This window comes from Zingiber officinale, chromosome 1A, assembly GCF_018446385.1.
Source record: "Zingiber officinale cultivar Zhangliang chromosome 1A, Zo_v1.1, whole genome shotgun sequence".
In the NCBI taxonomy this organism is placed as follows: Eukaryota; Viridiplantae; Streptophyta; class Magnoliopsida; order Zingiberales; family Zingiberaceae; genus Zingiber; species Zingiber officinale.
Genome location: NC_055987.1, coordinates 163,042,155 through 163,060,804, shown reverse-complemented (window position 1 = coordinate 163,060,804; position 18,650 = coordinate 163,042,155). Strand labels below are relative to the sequence as shown.

General features: G+C 36.9%; 3 protein-coding genes across 3 annotated transcripts; all 3 read left to right on the top strand.

Moving 5' to 3' along the window:
* The first annotated feature begins 8,000 nt into the window (after nt 1-8,000).
* Nucleotides 8,001-11,956, top strand: LOC122038241 (FRIGIDA-like protein 4a). The gene is made up of 3 exons (XM_042597888.1): nt 8,001-8,895; nt 10,946-11,121; nt 11,219-11,956. Exons 1-3 carry the CDS (start codon nt 8,031-8,033, stop codon nt 11,519-11,521), a joined length of 1,344 nt encoding a protein of 447 aa, XP_042453822.1. The 5' UTR covers nt 8,001-8,030; the 3' UTR covers nt 11,522-11,956.
* Nucleotides 11,957-12,739: 783 nt separating this feature from the next.
* On the top strand, nt 12,740-13,420 carry LOC122006107 (transcription repressor OFP11-like). Its single transcript, XM_042561462.1, has one exon. It carries the CDS (start codon nt 12,740-12,742, stop codon nt 13,418-13,420), a length of 681 nt encoding a protein of 226 aa, XP_042417396.1.
* Nucleotides 13,421-13,592: 172 nt separating this feature from the next.
* Nucleotides 13,593-15,309, top strand: LOC122038240 (cyanidin 3-O-rutinoside 5-O-glucosyltransferase-like). Its single transcript, XM_042597887.1, has one exon. The coding sequence runs from the start codon at nt 13,717-13,719 to the stop codon at nt 15,130-15,132; it is 1,416 nt and encodes a 471-aa protein (XP_042453821.1). The 5' UTR covers nt 13,593-13,716; the 3' UTR covers nt 15,133-15,309.
* Nucleotides 15,310-18,650: the final 3,341 nt, after the last annotated feature.

Genomic DNA, 18,650 nt, shown 5'->3' with positions numbered 1-18,650 from the left:
GAGGATGGAATTCAAAAAATACATTATTATCAAGAGTAAATTGACATAAGGAAAGTAAATTTTTAGTGATAAAAGGAACATAAAGAGTATTGCGCATGTGAAAATTACAACCACATAAAGAAAGGATGTGTTTGCAATGTGAGCAATTTGTAAACCTAAGTCATTGCCTATTTGTACTACGTCAAGTCCATGATAAGGCGAAGCTTCTATAAGAATATCATACTTTGGTGTAACATGATGAATTGCTCCAGAATCTGGATGTCATCCTTGGGTTTCAGGAACTAATGACATTGCATTAAGAGGGATAGATAATGAGAATGCTCTAGAATGAGATGATTAAGTACTAGATTGCCAAGATGAGGGAGGGGGTCGATTTGATGATACAGGTCCTCCTCAAAAAATTAAATCATATCTTTTATAACAATTTTGAGCATAATGACCATAATTGAAGCAAATTTGACGACGTCCTTGACTTCAACTTCGACCTCGACCTCGACCTCTAAAAGCTCCAATCTGATTTTGATGACTATGTTGAGGAGGAGACTGATTATGTTGATCAGGTTGTGGCACTTTGCTAATCATGTGTGCCAATAAAGACAGAGAATTTGACATCCTTTGAGATTGTATTTATAGAAGCCTTTCTTGAGAGGATAGCATACCATTAAGAGTTTCAAGTGATACTTGATCCATGCAAGTCGTCACATTATGAACAAAGCTATCATTTTGAGGACCCAAACCTGTAAGAACACGCATTAATAGTTATGGATCAGAGACCGGATGTCCAATTGCAGTTAGGTTGTTGGCAATGGTCTTGACTGATTGCATATAGTCATTGATAGAGGCATCTCCTCATTGCATAGACCGTGATTATAGACGAAGTTGGAAAACCCGTGCTTGAGAGTGGGATGCAAAAGAATGATCAAAAGCTTCCCAAACCTGACGAGAGGTGTTGAGGCCAACAAGCATTGAAAGTATATGCTCAGTAATTGATGAGATTAACCACGACAAGACTAATTGATCCTTCATAAATCAAATAACATAAGATGGATCATCTTTTTGAGGTAAGAATGAAGTACCATCAACAAGATCAAGTAAGTCATAAACTTAAAGTAAAGGATGAAATTGTAATTTCCAAAGTAAATAGTTATCATGGTCAAAAATAACAGAAAAAGAAGGAACCATATGAAAAGGGAAAAATGTATTTTATGATGGCGTAAGAATCCCAGTAGAACTAACAGAAGACATTTTTTCCCCAATTTTTTTCCTTGTTTTTTTTCTGCCTTTTTTCTCTCTACTCATTTTTTTTACTTCTTTTTTTTCTATTTACGGAGAAGGGAGGAAAAAACAAATAGAAAAATAAAACGAACAAATAATAATTTTGTCTTGCTACGATTGACGTTGTTGAAGTTGCTATCGTCGACGAAAAAGAGTTGTTGATGAAAGGAGAAGAAAAGTTGCTGTTGTCGAAGTTGCGTTGAAGTTGCTGAGGTTGCCGCACTGTAGATGATGATATCAAACCTCGATGTAGAAACTCGTATAGCTGATGTACCAAAAATTCGGAAGAATAAAATTAAGAGAAAGAGAAGATGACCCTGATACGACATTGAAACTAATAGATGAAGAAAGGAAATAGACTAGAGAATAATTTTTTGATTAATGTTTACTAAAGAAATAGGTTTATTTATACAAGTTGTCCAAACACTTATGGAAATATTAAATATGGTATATAATTTATAAGCATATAGCAATAAATATAATAGATTTGGAAATATTATTTTTGCGATTCATATTGATTTTATTTGTGATGCCGATCTTGATTGTAATATCAAATATAATAAATTTTAATTGATTGAAATCAATTTGATATTATTTTTTATTATCGTCATTAGAGACCTAATACTACACTGACATTTTAGAAGACTGAAAAAAAATTGAAACACTCGAAAATTCCAAAAGTTTCTAATTTGATATTTGTGCATTTCTCAAAATATAGTGCATGCTAGTTCTGTGTTAAAACATCTAAAACCTTCTGCTCCTTTATTTCTGAATTTTTGTATGCATTCTAATAGTCTTGGAGGCACTACATCAATTATTCCTTTACTGTCAATCTGTGTGTATTTGGTTATGTCTGCAATGCACTAGGTATTTGAAAGTTTAATATTTAATTATTATTTGCCTAAATTGCTTTTCCTTGTGCACTAGTAATCTTTGAACTATTTTATTCTCTGATCAACACAATTGGTCTAGGATTAGCATGCATTGAATATAATTAAAATGCCATAATTGAACACTTAGGACCATGACACGGAGGTTAATTCCATCATTTTCATTCTGTATGAATATTACTGTCAGATCGGTCCGAATATTACTCTCAAATCGGTACGAAATTTCATCATCTTCATTCTGTTTACCAGACCACTTGAGCATCTCTAACATCGAATGTGTACTCTTCTTGTTAGTAACACTCAAGATCGAAAACATTAAATCAATTCATTCTATTTGTTACCATTCTTCTTCTTTGTAACTATTATTCATTTCATCTATCTAGATCTGAGAAGCAAGATGACAGGGAGTAGAGAAATGCTTGATTAACGATTACATATTTTACAACAAGAACCCATATTGTGCTGCCATATTTTGCGACAAGAAGCCAGGTTGTGCTGCCATGTTTTTATATAATCTGATGTATAATGTGACATCTCATGATCTTCTTTCTCTCTGTCACTCTCTCTTTTACATCTTGTACTTTGGCATTGTGTCGTCGGCGAGGGATGGCGTTGCGACGAGTTGTGGCGAGAAACGACGTCGTGGCTCAGGGTCGGAGACGAAACCTTAAGTGACGCAAGAGGGACGGCGAGGGATCAGCGGTGAAACCCTAAGTGCCGTGAGAGGGCTACGACGAAGGACTGCATTGCAGCGAGTAGTGGCGAGGATAGCGTAGGGTCGACGATGAATCTAAGACGCTAGAGGTGGGCAGAGAAATATCACGATGAAAAAGAAATTAATAAAATCATCAAAATTAATTTAAAAAATGTTGACAGAGACTGTCACCATGGCAGTCACGCACAAGGCACGTAGGAGATCGGGATTGTATATATATATATAGCTAGCACTAAGTATACAGTCCTTCAGGCCAACTAATCTTAGGGATGATCGATCCTATCCTATTGAAATATTTCATCGATCATCCGGATAAATCTAAAAGTGCTCTCAACGAGCAGCCAGTAGTCCATCATCCCAGGTTTGTTATCCCACTAGAGGAAAATATCTTATAGTGCATCGTAGCGGGGAATCGAAACGTAGGTATTTGACTACATGGACACCCTACCACTGCATCATATCTCGGATGGTAAGTGAATGACAGATTTACCCAATGATCGAAGGAGTCAAATACCAGGACTGACGGAGCGTAAATCCTTGCACCTCAACACAACTCACCCTCCCATTTATATTACCTCTTAGTCACCATGATTTATTTTTCTTGTGATAGTCCTAAGATGGATTGACGAGGTTACATAAGGTACTGAGATGAATATAATCATCTTTTACCTAATATGTAGAGCGACTCTACGTGTATTGAACAAATATAACTGGTTCTTATCGAATCGAATATTAAATTATTTATCCTAGTGAGGTACCTAACAACTTCTTCCGATTTATCCGTAGACCTTCCAACAACCTCATACCAACGAGCATGTGTCGCTGACCCCTCGCCAAGCAGTGACAATTGTTAGGGCGTTTGGTTCTTTCTTAGGAATAGGAATATGAATGGGAATCATAGTATTGTGGAATGAGAATGAGTATGAGCATGGATATCACTCTTAAAAGCAATGTTTGGTTAGTTGAATATTTTTTATCGAAATAAATCAAAAATTTCTTGTTTACCCTTAAAAAAAATAAGAGAAAAAATAGATGTGAGAGAAAAATATGATGAGAGAAAGTATGATGAGAGAGAAAGCATAATGAGATAGAATGAAGAGAGGGAAAGTGTGATAAGAGAAAATGAGGAAAGAGAGTGTAATGAGAGAGAGCATGATGAGAAAAGATGAGAGAAAATATGATAAGAGAGAAAATATGATAGGAGAGGATAAAGAGACAGAAAGTGTAATGAAAAAAAATGAGGAGAGAGTGTGTGATGGGAAAGATTGAGGAGAGAGAAAGTATGATGAGCGAAAAAATGTGATGAGAAAAAATGAGGAGAGAGTGTGTGGTGGGAGCAATTGATGAGAAGAGAAAGTATGATGAGAGAGAAGGTGTGTTAAGAAAAAAAGGGAGAGAGTGTGATAGTAGAGATTGAGGAGAGAGAAAATATGATGAGAGATAAAGTGCGATGAGAAAAAAAAGAAAAAAGAGAGAAAAAAAGAAAAAAGAGTATGGATGAGAGAGATCGAGGGGAGAGAAAGTGTGATGAGAAAAAAAAAGAGGGAAGAGAGTGTGATGAAAGAGATTGAGAGAAAGTGTGTGATAAAATATGGAAAGAGAAAATAGGATGAGAGAAAACAAGGAGAGAGAAAGTGATATGAAAAAAAAATTAAATAAATATATTTTAATGTTTGATATTAAGGAGAGGATTTTAGTTTTATATTAAGAGTATTTTTAGAATAAAGGAATATTTTGATTGCTGAAAATAGAATAATAACTGAAGGGGCATGAGAATAAGTCATTCCTCAATAATAAATATTCATTTTCTTATTTATATTTTCATTCATTTAATTCAAATATTAATAATGAAAATCAATATTATTCTTATTTCCTACTCTTATGCCAATAAATCAAACATCCCCATAATTGTATTGTGAAAGAAAGGAAAGTTCGCCGCGTCCTAGACTGGCAGCTCGATCACAAATGAGACGTAAGCCCGTATACGACCCATTTTGGAGGAGGCCATCAACGAGCAGTTGAATTCGTCGCTGAGGTGCTTCGGCTAATGATTGGAACAAGGTTTGGGTGACTTTTCCACAGAATATGACCGCCACTAATTGATCCCAGATTTTTTTTTCCTAGAAGAATCGAGTCATTGTGGTTAAAATTGTTCTCCAGTCTTTGTTTATTAAAAAAAATTCAGGATTTATTGTCATATATTGTGGTTGTAACTTACAAGTTTTGACAGGTGCATAAGAGTGCTGTAAATATACCAGTTGAGACAAAGTACGTGTCCAAAGTCAATTTTCATAAGAATAACATTTCGTTGTCATTTTCAACTCCTAATTATCAAATGCCATATATAGAATTGGAGAAGCTTTCTAAGTCTTGAATTTAATTGCTTGTCATCCACACATTTGTATTTGTAAGACTTGATCATGTTGTCTTTTATATATACCCTGCGGTAATTTGAGAGCACCAATTATTATTTTTTTAAAAAAAAAATCACTTCTTAACTTAAACACTAAAAATCCTAAAGTCTAAATTATAAATACTAAAAAAAATTAACACGGATTGCCCATAATTAGAGAAGTTTTCAAAGTATTGAATTTAATTGTTTGTCATCCACACAACGGGCTCAAACCTAAGGTGCAGCCCTGGAGGTGATCGCCTCAGGCCCACTTCTTAGAAGGATCCAAAAATTAATAATTTGTTATGCTACTTAATATTAAAATTTTAATATGAACGAAACACAGTTCATGAAGGGCTGATCCTCATCACCTAATTTCACTGTGAGCTGCTTCTCTTCAACAGTGCTTCCATGTTTGTCTCTCCGACATGATTGGTGATAGTAGCTTCTTCGATTCATCATCTATTCTGATAAGCTTCTATTTGATCTGTCTAGCTTTTGCATTGGTATCGTTTCCTTCCAATTTCGTCAAGAAACTAGGATTTTCTTTTGTTCCCTCTTTGATAGATTGAATGATTGCTTGTGAATGCTTCTTTTCTTCTAATTAGATATGCTTCTATAGATCGGATTCCTCGCAAAGTTGCGTCTACCTCACATTAGGAATTGAGTTTTTCTGATTTGGATGCATTTTTTTACAAATGTTTATTATCCTTATATTGTTTGGAACCTACAAAGGAAGTGGAATGGATCAATCTAGCATAGCCGAGGATACAAAGTTTTTCCTAAATTATACACGCCCTAAACATTTTTTCCTTATCTTTCTTTAGCTCTCTTTTCATTTGTTTTATATTCTTTAAACTTTTTTTTTAATTTTCCCTTCTTCTTATTTATTTATTTCTTATAATATATTCTAAGAATTTCTTATAATATATTCTTATTTCTTAATTCTTACCCATTGTTTTAAAAATATTTTTTAGGTATATAATCATGCCTCCAAAATATTTATAAAAAAATAATTCAAAATAAAGGAAATATTAATAAATATTTTAATATCAATAACAAAATGACTATGAAAAGAAGATCGAAAATATGATGGGTGTTGAATAAACAATTGTGAATGACTTGATGAAGAAGATAATATAATATTTTTGACGTTCCTTCACATTTGAATATTGATAATCCTAAGAAGATGAGAAAAAATTGATCAAAATTTAAGAGACTTTTTAGTAGAAAAGGGTCCAACTAAAATTGATGACGTCTTATTTTCTAAAGATAAAATTGATAGACATTTTAATGCATTACATTATTAATTAACACCGCAAAATGGATGAAAAAAAGATAGAAAATTACTAGTTTATTTATCTTCCTTGGATAAAATATTTTACTTTTGTTGTAAGTTAATCACAACAACATGAATATAATTAGACGATCCGCTATTGAAGGCTAGAAGGATTGACATTATTTGACTCGTTGTCTTATAAAGGATTGACTACAAGGATTAGCTATTGAAAGCTAGAATTGACCATAATTAGTCAATTAGAGTGGCATTTGTAGAAAGGAAAATTTTCAAAGTTGAAGTTAATTAAAATATATCTTCGATCAACTATATTGCGAAAAAGATTAAATGAATTGGTAATATTATTTATTGAAAAGAAAATAGTTAAAGATGTTGATTATACTAGTTTAATTGATATTTTGCTGCTAGAATGACAAGACGTGTTGTATTCAAATAATTATTGATAATATTTATCTTTTTATTTGATTATATTCTATAATATTAAATATTTAACTCCATATTTTTACTTTACATGTTACAAGCTCACTACAAAATAATATCAATATGCATTGTATTTTTATAGCTAAAATGAAAATAAAATGTATTGTATTAAATAATTATTAGTAATATTTAATTTTTTATTATATTTTGAAATATTTACATTATTCATTTTTTATTTTACTTTACATTTTGTAGACTTACTAAAAATTTTTGATAACAAAGGAGAATCATATTATGAAATTATGGATAATTTTTTAAGTTAAAATAAATAATAAAATGATGTAAGGGGCCTTTAATATAAAGCTTGACACAGCCACACATTTGTATTTGAAAAACTTTATATATATATATATATATATTATGGCAACATGAAGCACTTAGTATTATTTTTTTTAAAAAAAAATCACTTCATTTAACTTAAACACTAAACCCTAAATCTAAATGCTAACTCTTAAAAAAAATAATATTATATGCTTAAGGGTTAAAGTAGTGGATCTATAATTTTTTATTTATATATATCTAATAAAAATTATCAATTTTTATTTAAATTCAACATTTATTATCTATATATAAACTGGAATAAAGTAATCTAATTTTAAATTTCATGAATGCCTAGTACACATTTGGGCCAGAACGTTTGGCCCATAAATAACAATGCCCCTGATCTTTAATCTCTCTGGTTTGTCCTCTCAAATTTTAATGTCTTCTCTCTTTTTACACGGTTCGGATCCTCTGTCCCGAAATCTCTCTGTCCCCATGTCCCATTACCGATCAGACGGTCCAGATCACATCTCAAGACATCATGACATCTTTAAGATGTGTACAGTATCTTTGTGATGTACCATGATGTCTTGATATATGATCTGAACCGTCCGATCGGCAATGAGACATGGGGACAAAGAGGTATCGGGACAGAGGATCCGAACTACTTTTTACAAGTCGTTTCCTCTCTCTTGACTTGACCTCACCTCTCCCAACGCCATGGCAGCCCAAGCCCTCGCCAGCGATCGAATCAACGAGCACCTCAGCGACCTAGAAGCGCAGAGAGCTCTCCTTGACAACTGTATCTTCCTATGGAAGTCCCTCTCCAACCACTGGAACGCCCTCCACCTAACAGTCGCCGAACGATCCCAAGCCTTCGACGCCGATCTCCAATCTCTCGACTCGAGAACCCAACGGGCCCTCGATTCCATCTCCGAGCGCGAATCTTCTCTCTGCGACCGTGAGTTCGTCGCCGCTGCCACCATTCGGGAACGCCGTGATGCCGTCCTGGCTGAGATCGAGCAGCCCGACGCCCGCGGCCCTCCCGCCGCGAAATCCGATCTCCGCGGTCTTCTCCGTTGGTACGCGCGACGCATGGACTCAGCTGGGCTGTGGCGCTTTGTCGCATCGCGCCGCAAGGCCCTCTGCTTGCTCTGGAGGGAGATAACCGACGCCATAGATGAGTCGGTCGACCCCTCGCGGCTGGTAATCGACGCAGTGGAGGACTTCCTGATCCACCCTATCGAGGATGGCAAAGATCGGAACTGGGCTCTAGGGATGCTGCTTCATTCGCTGCTCGGTTCAGATGGGACAAAGTGTCCAGATGTAGCAGAAAGTATCAGGGAGAGGGCAGTTGCTGTGGCTGAGTCGTGGAAGGAAAAGTTTGGCCTGAAGACTGAGGAAGGAGAAAGGGAAGAACCAATGGGTGGTTCGGAGGCACAAATATTCCTTCAGATGGTGGCAACCTTTGGGCTGAGGTCACGTTTTGAGGAGGATTTCTTGTTGAAGTTGATTACGGAACATGCTTCCAGAAAAGAAATGGCTAAGCTTGCTACTGCAATGGGATTTAGAGAGCAATTGTCAGGTATACCGCTCCTGATTGATTTTTGAATAGTCAACAATTGTCTACCTGGAGAAGTGTTTGTAGCTGTAGTCTTATTTGTACAGTAATGATATTAGCAATGACTAGATATTTAATATATGTTAAGTTGTTTGGAACATGACATCTAACATAACCTTTATCTTTCTAGTTCACCAAGGCTAATTGGCCTCTTGACACTGGTAATTGTGGCCTTAGGAAATATTCTTGGTTAACTGAAAGATTTCATCAATCTGTCTGAATGTTTATTGATGTTTAAATAGTGTGCAGTGTTTGCATGACATTTATGTCCTCTTATAATCTCATTGAATAGTGCATGTTGCAGCACATTAATCATTGGTGATGATTAGCATAACAAATTAGAGAAGCTTACATGAGATTAGACATTTGATGACTAAAGCAACAAAAATTTAACATCACTTCATCAATTAACTTTTTTCAAGGAACAAGTTGTTTAGTTGATGGTATTGTCTAAAGATTTGAATTGTATCATGCACTACCAAAATGAGGATTTTACATCTCTTTGCCGGTTCTTAGTTGATAGTTGTTCTTGTTGGGAGTAGCTCAACTAGTATATCAAGGTTAGATATCTCTGTGCCTCACTATATCAAGGACAATGATTTGATCTTAGGTCTTATGAGTCAGGGCTAATTGTATGGTTTGGTTCATCTTTTATTTCTTTTGGTGGGTACGTGAGAAATTTTGTTGGATATGGTTTGGGAAAATGGCAAGCTCAACTTTCTTTATGGCATCGGTTTCAAATTTTTTTACCCTTGGTTGAGTTGAATTAGTACATTTTTTGCACAGTTTTATTATAAAAGTCACAAATCTCTTTATAGGTTTTTCTTATTTATCTCTAGAACCGGATGCTATTCATAATTAATTAGGTTCAATTATACAACAATTATGACTTTTAGGAAATAACTGTTTTGTGGTAATTTGTACTTTCTTCACATGTTAAACGCAAGAAGTCAGCTACACTACAATTTGATCGAATAAATTATTAGATTTTCTCATCTGCCAATAACTCTCATATGAATTTTTTATAGTTCATTTTGATCTTGTCACATTTTCCCTTGAAGCCTTTTCAGCCCTCATATAGTGTGTTTCACATTTTGTTAGAATTCATTTATTACTTTAATCATAGTACTGATGTTTTTCATACCATCATTGTTAATGCATGTTTGCAAATGTATGTTAATATGGCTTTGATAGTTCCAATATACTCATGTTGTCTTGTTATGAGGATGATAACACAAATTGCTTCCTTGAAGACAATTCAGTGAAATCCTTTAAGTTGAATTTTCCTTGGTGAAGGAGAGTGACGCAAAAAAAATAAACCTTTTTTCAATAAACCATTTTAATAAAATAAGTCTGTCATGGCTTAGTTTTTCAATTTATTTTATTTATACTGGAAACTAATTTAATTGTTTTATTTTTACTGTTTCTAACAAATTTAATCTTTAGACTTGATTACTGTAAGCTCCATAAAAGTGGTTTCTTGCATTGTTTTTATCATGCATGCAATAATATATTTTTTATTTTGGAATTTTCTTCCATCTAAGATCATTTACTTAAGAATGTAATCCCGTGAGATGATCATTGAGGCACATGAATTTTTTGCACACTGACAAATATTGTGAGGTCAATGCCTGAAGTACACAGATGTTGCTCGTGTTGTGTCATTCAAGTGGGGAAAACAGAAATAAAATAGATAGGAGATTTGAAGGAAATTGGTATAGGAAGATATGCTGCATATTAATCTTGGTATTTTCTTTTTGCAATTTTGTCGCATAGCTGATATGAAAGGGATACTTTTGTGATGGAACACAAACAAGTTCTTTTTCAGGTTGGCATGATCGAGCTTTCATAAAATTGGTTTTTTAGCCACTTGACTTACTTTCTGATGTCAGCAATGAAACTTCTAATGTAGTATCCATTCTTTTCTATCAAACATATACACTGAAATTTCTGATGCAGTATCCATCCTTTTCTATCAAACATATACACTGAAACTTCGAGTGCTCTAATGCAGTTGTCATTGACAAGTTGATAAAGACTGAAAAGGAGATTGAAGCTATTTACTTTGTCCATCAGTCTGGTTTAATCGATCGTTTTCCCCCTGAGTCCCTTCTCAAAATGCATCTCGAATCCTCCAAGAAAAAATCCAATTCCATATTAAAGGATGGCAATAATTCACCTGCTGCATTGGTATGTTACCCAAATTGATTATTGAGATTCTATTGATTTGTTGGTATTAAAAGGGTTAATAATGTGTCTATTGAGCTATCTTTATATTTTCTTCTAGCAAGAGTCGAGCAATCTGGAGATAACTGCTTTAAGATCCATAATGAAGTGTGTGGAGATTTGCAACCTTGAATCCAAGTTCAACACCACTGAGATAAAAAGGCGTCTTGCAGTATTGGAGAAAGCCAAGGCCAATAGCAAGAAGCCTGCAGTTTCAAAGAAATCTCATGGCAAGCGACCTATATCGATAGGTGCGACTGCTCCATTTCATCGTGCCAAAGCAGCCAGGACATCAAATACGCCTCATGCTTCTTTCAGTCGGAATCCACTCGCCTCTCGTATCCCACCAGCTCATCATTCCTGAGGTTTCGCAGGTCGGAGTGGATACGATGGCCCTGGTTCTGCATCCTATGCAACTGCAGGTCACAGCCAGAGTCACAGCCAGTGCGACACAATGGATTATAGGGAACACAACATTGCTGGGCAAGCGCCTTATGTTATGGAGGATCTACCATCAGTTATGGCGGATACAAAACTAACCCTCAATGTCACTGGGATAGCCATCATATCCACTTTGAGCCTCTCCTCTGTCATGACTTGTGTCCATTATCTTTTTACTGAATGAGTCTGTAAGTTATATAGGTTGCCAAACATGGTCGTAGGTTGCAGTATATTTCTGTTGTACGAGTGAAGTGGTAGAGGTCTTGCTTAAGTGAATGATTTATAATTATAGCGAACGTGATGTTTAGGTATAACTTGTTGGAATGAGCAGTTTATAAAATTATTGTTTCTAAAAATATATATAATTGTTTTTTTATTGTAATGAATATAATGAGTTGTAGAATTGGTCAAGTTATTTGAAATTTTAATGGTGAAATTGATGCATGGAAAATTAACAGTATAACTAATCTTTATCTTTTTCCATGACAAATAATTCAACTATATATCAGCAAATTGCATTAGCTACGTGTCATCTGAATCTCAATCTGAATCTTCAAGTAATTGAGGCAATTTAAAAATTAAAAATTATCTCTCAGCATCTCTTTCGACATCATATTTTCAAAAAATAAAACAATATGGATATAGTAAATATGGATTAGTGAACCGTATTATAAAAAAACTAAATCGTTAAATTATATTAGTTTTTTAAAATTATATTTACATAAATTTACTGCAATATTTACATTAATAAATATTAAGTATTGTCATGTCATGTGCATATTAATTCATCCTTTCTCATGCACATTATATTAATTCATCCTTTCTCATGTAACGATCGCTGCGGCCATTAGACAGCTGTATTTATGGCATTAAACCCTCATAAATTGGAATTACCAATTCCGGTTCAAATTGTTATTACACCTTTCCTATGTTACAACAAAATTCAAAATTCTGAAAATTTATTCATCATTTCCTGCCGTTTCCAACTTTAAGCCATTTATGTTCCAATCATCACCCAAATCCAGCACCACAGCACCTGCTTTATTTGTTTCCTCCTAAATTCATGCAATCTCTGCACCAAATCTAATCTATAAATCTCCAATCATTGATAGATTATCAATCCAATTGAAGAAAATAAGAAATGGGGAGAAACAAATCCACGAGTTGCGTCCCCAAACCAAGCAAGCAGTCCATCAGCAAGCTTCTTATCCATTTATGGTTCACGTCGCGCCGCAGACTCGTCGGCGGCCCCTCCTCCGCAGGCCGACAGGTCACCGCTACCGGAGAAGCAACTGCTGCCGTAAACCTCTCCCACGTCGACCGTTACCTCCTCGAGAACTTCCCATCTCTTTTCGGCGGCCGCAGCCACGCCGACGGACATGAAGACAAGCACAACGGCGGCCGCGACTATGACGACATCTGTTGGAGCTACTACATCTCGCGGCCGGACGAGGTGTCTCCGCGGCTGACGCTTCCCTCGCCGCGCGCGATGCAGGCGTCGGATCGGTTTTTTGTGCCTGCGACTGCGAGGGCCTCGAGCTCGCTGGCGGAGGAAGCGGGGCTGCAGGCGGGGGCGGCGGAGTGCGGCGGGGAGGCGGTGGTGAGGATTTCTAGCAAGCCGTACGAGGACTTCCGGCGGTCGATGGAGGAGATGGTGGAGGCGCAGGGGCCGGGGCGGCGGCCGGACTGGGAGTTCATGCAGCGGCTGCTCTTCTCGTATTTGGAGCTCAACGAACAGAGCCTCCACGGGGAAATAGTCAGGGCGTTCACCGACCTGACGTCCAGCATCCGATGCGCGACGAGAACTGGCCGCCGGACTTGATTCCGAACGACTGGAACAAAGTAGAATGCCGGCGTAGGTTCGAGAAAACAGAGTAGTTTTTTTTTGTATTATTATTTAAACATGATTTAGAGGAACATTTTTCTTTCTAATCCCATCTTTACAAGATATCATATCGTTTCTTTATGAGAAAATTGGCGCGTGACGGTGACATGCCTCATAGTTGGCATCGTCGCCGAGCGGCGGTCACACGTCGCTTCTCTATAAATAAAAAGGACGGCCATCTCTCCTTCGTCATTGAATTGGTTCGCGCAAACGTACGATCCAAGGCCGTCGACATGGATAGCGGCCTTACGCACTTCGTGTTTGTCACCTTCCCCTCCCAAGGCCATATCAATCCCGTCGTCCACCTCGCTCGCCGCCTCGCCGGCAGCGCCGGCGTCCTCTCCACCTTCGCGCTCTCCATCTCCAGTTACAACCGCATGTTCACCAATGGAGACGTAGCTAACGATGGCCTCGTCGCCTACGCTCCCATCTCCGACGGCTACGACGATGGCATCATGGAGGAGTCGCAGTTCAACCACTTCATGTCTCAACTCAAGAGCGTCGGCTCGAGAAGCCTTTCTGCCCTGCTGGACAGCCTCGCCGCCGCCGGGCGTCCCGCCACCTGCGTCGTGTACACCATCTTCGTGCCGTGGGCGGCCGACGTGGCGCGCCGGCACGGCATCGACTCTGCCCTCTACTGGATTCAGCCGGCCACCCTCTTCTCCATTTACTACCACTACTTCCACAGTTACGACGCCGTCATCGCCGCCAATCTCCATGACCTTTCCTACGCGGTGAACTTTCCCGGCGTGCCGCCGGTCCGGATTCGAGACCTTCCTTCTTTCATCACCACCATCGTTCCTGACGATGACTTCTACTCGATTTTCACCGTGCTGAAAGAATTATTCGAGTCTCTCGACAGTGAGACCACGGCGACAATGAAACCAAAGGTGTTGATGAACTCCTTCGACGATTTGGAGCCCGACGCAATCGCGTCGGTCGTCGAGCACTTTCGCCTCTTCACCGTCGGGCCGGTTGTGCCGTCGTGGTCGTTTACGGGTGAAGCAGAGGAGGATAAGGAGGCGGCGGCAGTGCGGCACATAAGGTGGCTGGACGCTCAGGAGGCGGGGTCGGTGGTCTACGTGTCATTCGGGAGCTACATGAAGTTGAGGCAGCGGGAGTTAGAGGAACTGCTGAATGGGTTGAGGGAGAGCAACCGGCCGTTCTTGTGGGTGGTAAGGGAGAACAACCGCGGGGAATTGGACTGCCAGATGGAAGAGGAAGAAGCAGGAAAGGGGAAAGGGATGGTGGTGGAGTGGTGCGATCAGGTGAAGGTGTTGGCACACCGCGCGGTGGGGTGCTTCGTAACTCACTGCGGATGGAACTCAGTGACGGAGGGTCTGGTGTGCGGCGTACCGACGGTGGGCGCTCCACGGTGGTCGGACCAGAAGACGGTGGCAACGCTGGCGGAGGTGGCGTGGGGGACGGGGGTGAGGGCGGAGGTGGACGAAGAAGGGGCGGTGACGACGGCGGAGCTGAGGAGGTGCTTGGAGGTGGTGATGGGAGGAGGGGAGGCGGGGGAGAGGATGAGGAGGAAGGCGGCGGAGTGGAGTGGGAGGGCGAGGGACGCCGTGGGTGATGGAGGATCGTCCGATCGAAATCTAAGGACTTTCGTGGAAGCAATTAGAAAGGGAAAACTAAGGGATTAGGAAGTTGGAAGCTACATACATGTCTTCTGTTTTGCTTGTTTATGATTGACTAGTTCTACTCTTTGTGATCGTTTCTTCTATTTTTGTCGTTGATGTCAACATTGCTTTGTTCAGTTTTGTTTGCTTGTTTGTCTATGATTGATCTACTAGTTCTACTCTTTGTGATCGTTTCTTCCATATTTGTTGTTGATGTCGACATTGCTTTGTTCAGTTTAGGCTTTAATAATTGACAGTGTGTTCATACACACAAGACTTGGTATGATCATTCAGGCAATTCTATAATTTGGAAGAATTTTCACTGCAACATTATAGAAACTACAACATTTTCTTAGTAGAACAACACAAACACACAGGAAATTAAACAATTTAATGTAGTTCTAAAGAATCTACAACAATATAACATGATAGGACAAGTGCAAAGATGATCCAACATATTCAGACGGTGTAATAAACCTCAAGCTCTACACCTTCCATTGAAGAGAAACTCCCAACCAGCGAAAGATGGGTCATGGCCAGATCTATTGGATTTGAGTGTGTGACATAAATTGAGATTTACTATTTACCGAGCAACCTTATAATGATAGTTAGGAATTGCTATTACTGCACTCTAATTCTCAAGTTGTTCAATTTCTTTTTGAGTTGAAGCTAGATATTTTTGAAGAAGTCTAAGACTCTTGTCCATTAGTGTCGTCAATTTAGTCTTATTTTGAAGAAGTCTTGTCCATTAGTGGGTGGTTGCTGTCAATAAAGATGGATATGTTTTGTACAGTAGTAACTTGAGCTATGTCACTTGTTGATCCTTTCAATATGTAATTGCATAGATGAGCAAGCAGACACTTGCACAAGTCTTGGTAGACTTTTTGTGAGACTTTGAAAGTTCTTCTTTGTTATAATTTGTTTTGGATTTTAGCTTTAATTTTTATTTTCCTAAAATAATGCAAAATGCTCCGGAAAATAATCAATTAACTTCTCCTAAAATTCAAAAAGATATTGTAAATGCTGCTAGTCTTGAGACTACATATATCATATTGAATGAACTTAGAGATGAAGTGTTTGCCATATTAGTTGATCAATCACACGATATATCAGATAAAGAACAAATGACTATTACTTTATGTTATGTAAATTTGAGAGGCATTGTTGTTGAACGTTTTCTTGAGATTGTTCATGTTGGTGATACTTCTTCCCTATCACTCAAAAAAGCTATAGAATCACTAGTTTCATATTATGGATTGAGTATAGCTAGAATTAGAGGACAAGGATATGATGGTGCAAGTAATATGCGAGGAGTGTTTAACGGGCTCAAAAGTTTGATTTTGAAAGATAATCCTTTTGCATATTATGTTCATTATTTTGCATATCAAGTACTCCAGCTTACTATTGTTGCAGTAGCAAAAAATCATCTCCAAGTTACTTTTCTCTTTAAGTTGGTTGCTATTGTAGTTAAAGTAGTTGGAGGTTCATGTAAAAGACAAGATATGTTTTGAGAGAAATGAATGGTTGAAGTTAAAAAAATACTTGGAAATGGAGAAATTTTCAATGATCGTGGCTTAAATCAAGAATCTGGGTTTAAAAAAGCTGGTGATACTCATTGGGGGTTCACATTATGGCACATTGATGAGTTTAATTGTGCATTTTCCCACTGTTCTTGATGTTTTAGAATATGTAGTGGAAGATGGTTCTCATTAGAACATAAGGCTGAAGTTGTTGGTCTTTTGGAGTCTTTAGAAACATTTAATTTTGCTTTCACTTTGCATTTATTGAAGAACATTTTGGGTGTTACAAATGAGCTTTCCCAGATTTTGTAGAGAAAGAATCAAGATATTGTCAATGCTATGATACAAGTTAAAATCTCAAAAAAGAGGCTACAATTGATGAGAGATAATGGTTGGGATGATTTATTGAATGAAGTAATGATGTTTTGCAGTTGCCATGATATTATAATTCTAGACATGAATGAAGTTCGAGTTCTCAAGGGTAGATCAAGACGTAAAGCTCTAGTTGTTACCAATTTACACTACTACAAGGTTAGTTTATTTTATGAAATCTTGGATATGCAACTTCAAGAGCTTAATGATCGATTTACTGAAGTAAATACTGAATTGCTTCTTTGTATGGAATGTCTTAGTCCAGAAAATCATTTTTCTGCTTTTGATAAGGAAAAGTTGCTTCAATTTGGTAAGTTTTATCCCGCAGATTTTTCATCAGTTGAGATTATGACATTAGGTAGTTGAGATTATGACATTAGGTAATCAGCTTGATAATTATTTTATGGATATGAACTCTAGTAAAGAGTTTGCAAATTTGAAAGGAATAGGAAGTCTTGCGAGAGAATTAGTTGAAACAAAAAGAGATATTGTATATCCATTGGTGTATAAGCTTATTAAACTTGCACTTGTGTTACCCGTGGCTACAACAATTGTGGAAAGGGCATTTTCTGCTATGAAGATTGTGAAAAATCGACTTCGAAATCGAATGGGAGATCGGTGGATGAATGATTGTTTAGCTACTTTTATTGAAAAAGAAGTTTTTGATACAATTGATAATGAATTAATATTACGTCGTTTTCAAAATATATGTACTCGTAGAGAATTCTTGTAACATATTTTGTTATGTAATTTTTATATAATATATTGTGCTTTAAATATTTTACCTCCACCTGTTATAAGGGGCCTAGCTCCGCCCTGCAAATATATACTTAGACAACCAATAAATGTTCCAGTTAGGCAATATAAAACCATGACAAATACACATATCAAATGAGAAAGAGGAAGATCAAAAAATACTTAATTAACAATAAAATAAGATAAAATTTATTTAAGTATAGATTATGATATATTAGGAAATAGAGTTTAATAATATAAAAGGATTTATATAATCGGTCCTATTTAGTAGTAGGATAAGATTTAATTGTTATTATTATAGTAATAGTGTTATCAACCCATATTTGATAATACCTATTGCAATATATATATATATTTTTAGTGATGTATGCTGCTTCTAGAGGTTGAAGATGTTGGCATTTTTTTTTTTAATAAGTAGGGAGGAGAAAAGGTAGATGAGAATAGATATATCGGTAGAATAACTTTCGAACCACGTAATCGAAAAAAACACGTGATGAGACTTGTAACAAGTTACATTTGATCTTTGTGAAATTAAATTATAAAATGAATTAGCGATTAGATTTAATGCGATCAATTTCGACAAAAAAAAAATTAAAAGCAAACTAAGTGAGGTTTTTCAATTGAATCGATTTAAATATTGGAAGAAGAAAAAGAATTTCATTGATGAATCGAATTAAACTAAGTTGACTTTTAGAAGTGGGGGCAACGTATATGTCATTGCTATTCAATTTTTCTTCAAATTAATTATTAATTTTTATATAGATTTCAATTTTTGTTTTCTTCGTCCAAATTAGTTAATTTTTAAGCCTTAGTATTTTAAAAAATCCTCTTCATCATGATGCCTCTAAGAAAATTATTTTATTGTTACAGAAACCTTATCTAACACAAAAGTTT

Excerpts from the sequence above, each read along its gene's own strand:
- LOC122038241 (XM_042597888.1), top strand. The coding sequence starts at position 8,031 with ATGGCAGCCCAAGCCCTCGCCAGCGATCGAATCAACGAGCACCTCAGC. Across the intron at positions 8,896-10,945 it reads ATTTAGAGAGCAATTGTCAG|TTGTCATTGACAAGTTGATA; the intron begins GTATACCGCTCC and ends GCTCTAATGCAG. Across the intron at positions 11,122-11,218 it reads ATAATTCACCTGCTGCATTG|CAAGAGTCGAGCAATCTGGA; the intron begins GTATGTTACCCA and ends ATTTTCTTCTAG.
- LOC122006107 (XM_042561462.1), top strand. The coding sequence starts at position 12,740 with ATGGGGAGAAACAAATCCACGAGTTGCGTCCCCAAACCAAGCAAGCAG.
- LOC122038240 (XM_042597887.1), top strand. The coding sequence starts at position 13,717 with ATGGATAGCGGCCTTACGCACTTCGTGTTTGTCACCTTCCCCTCCCAA.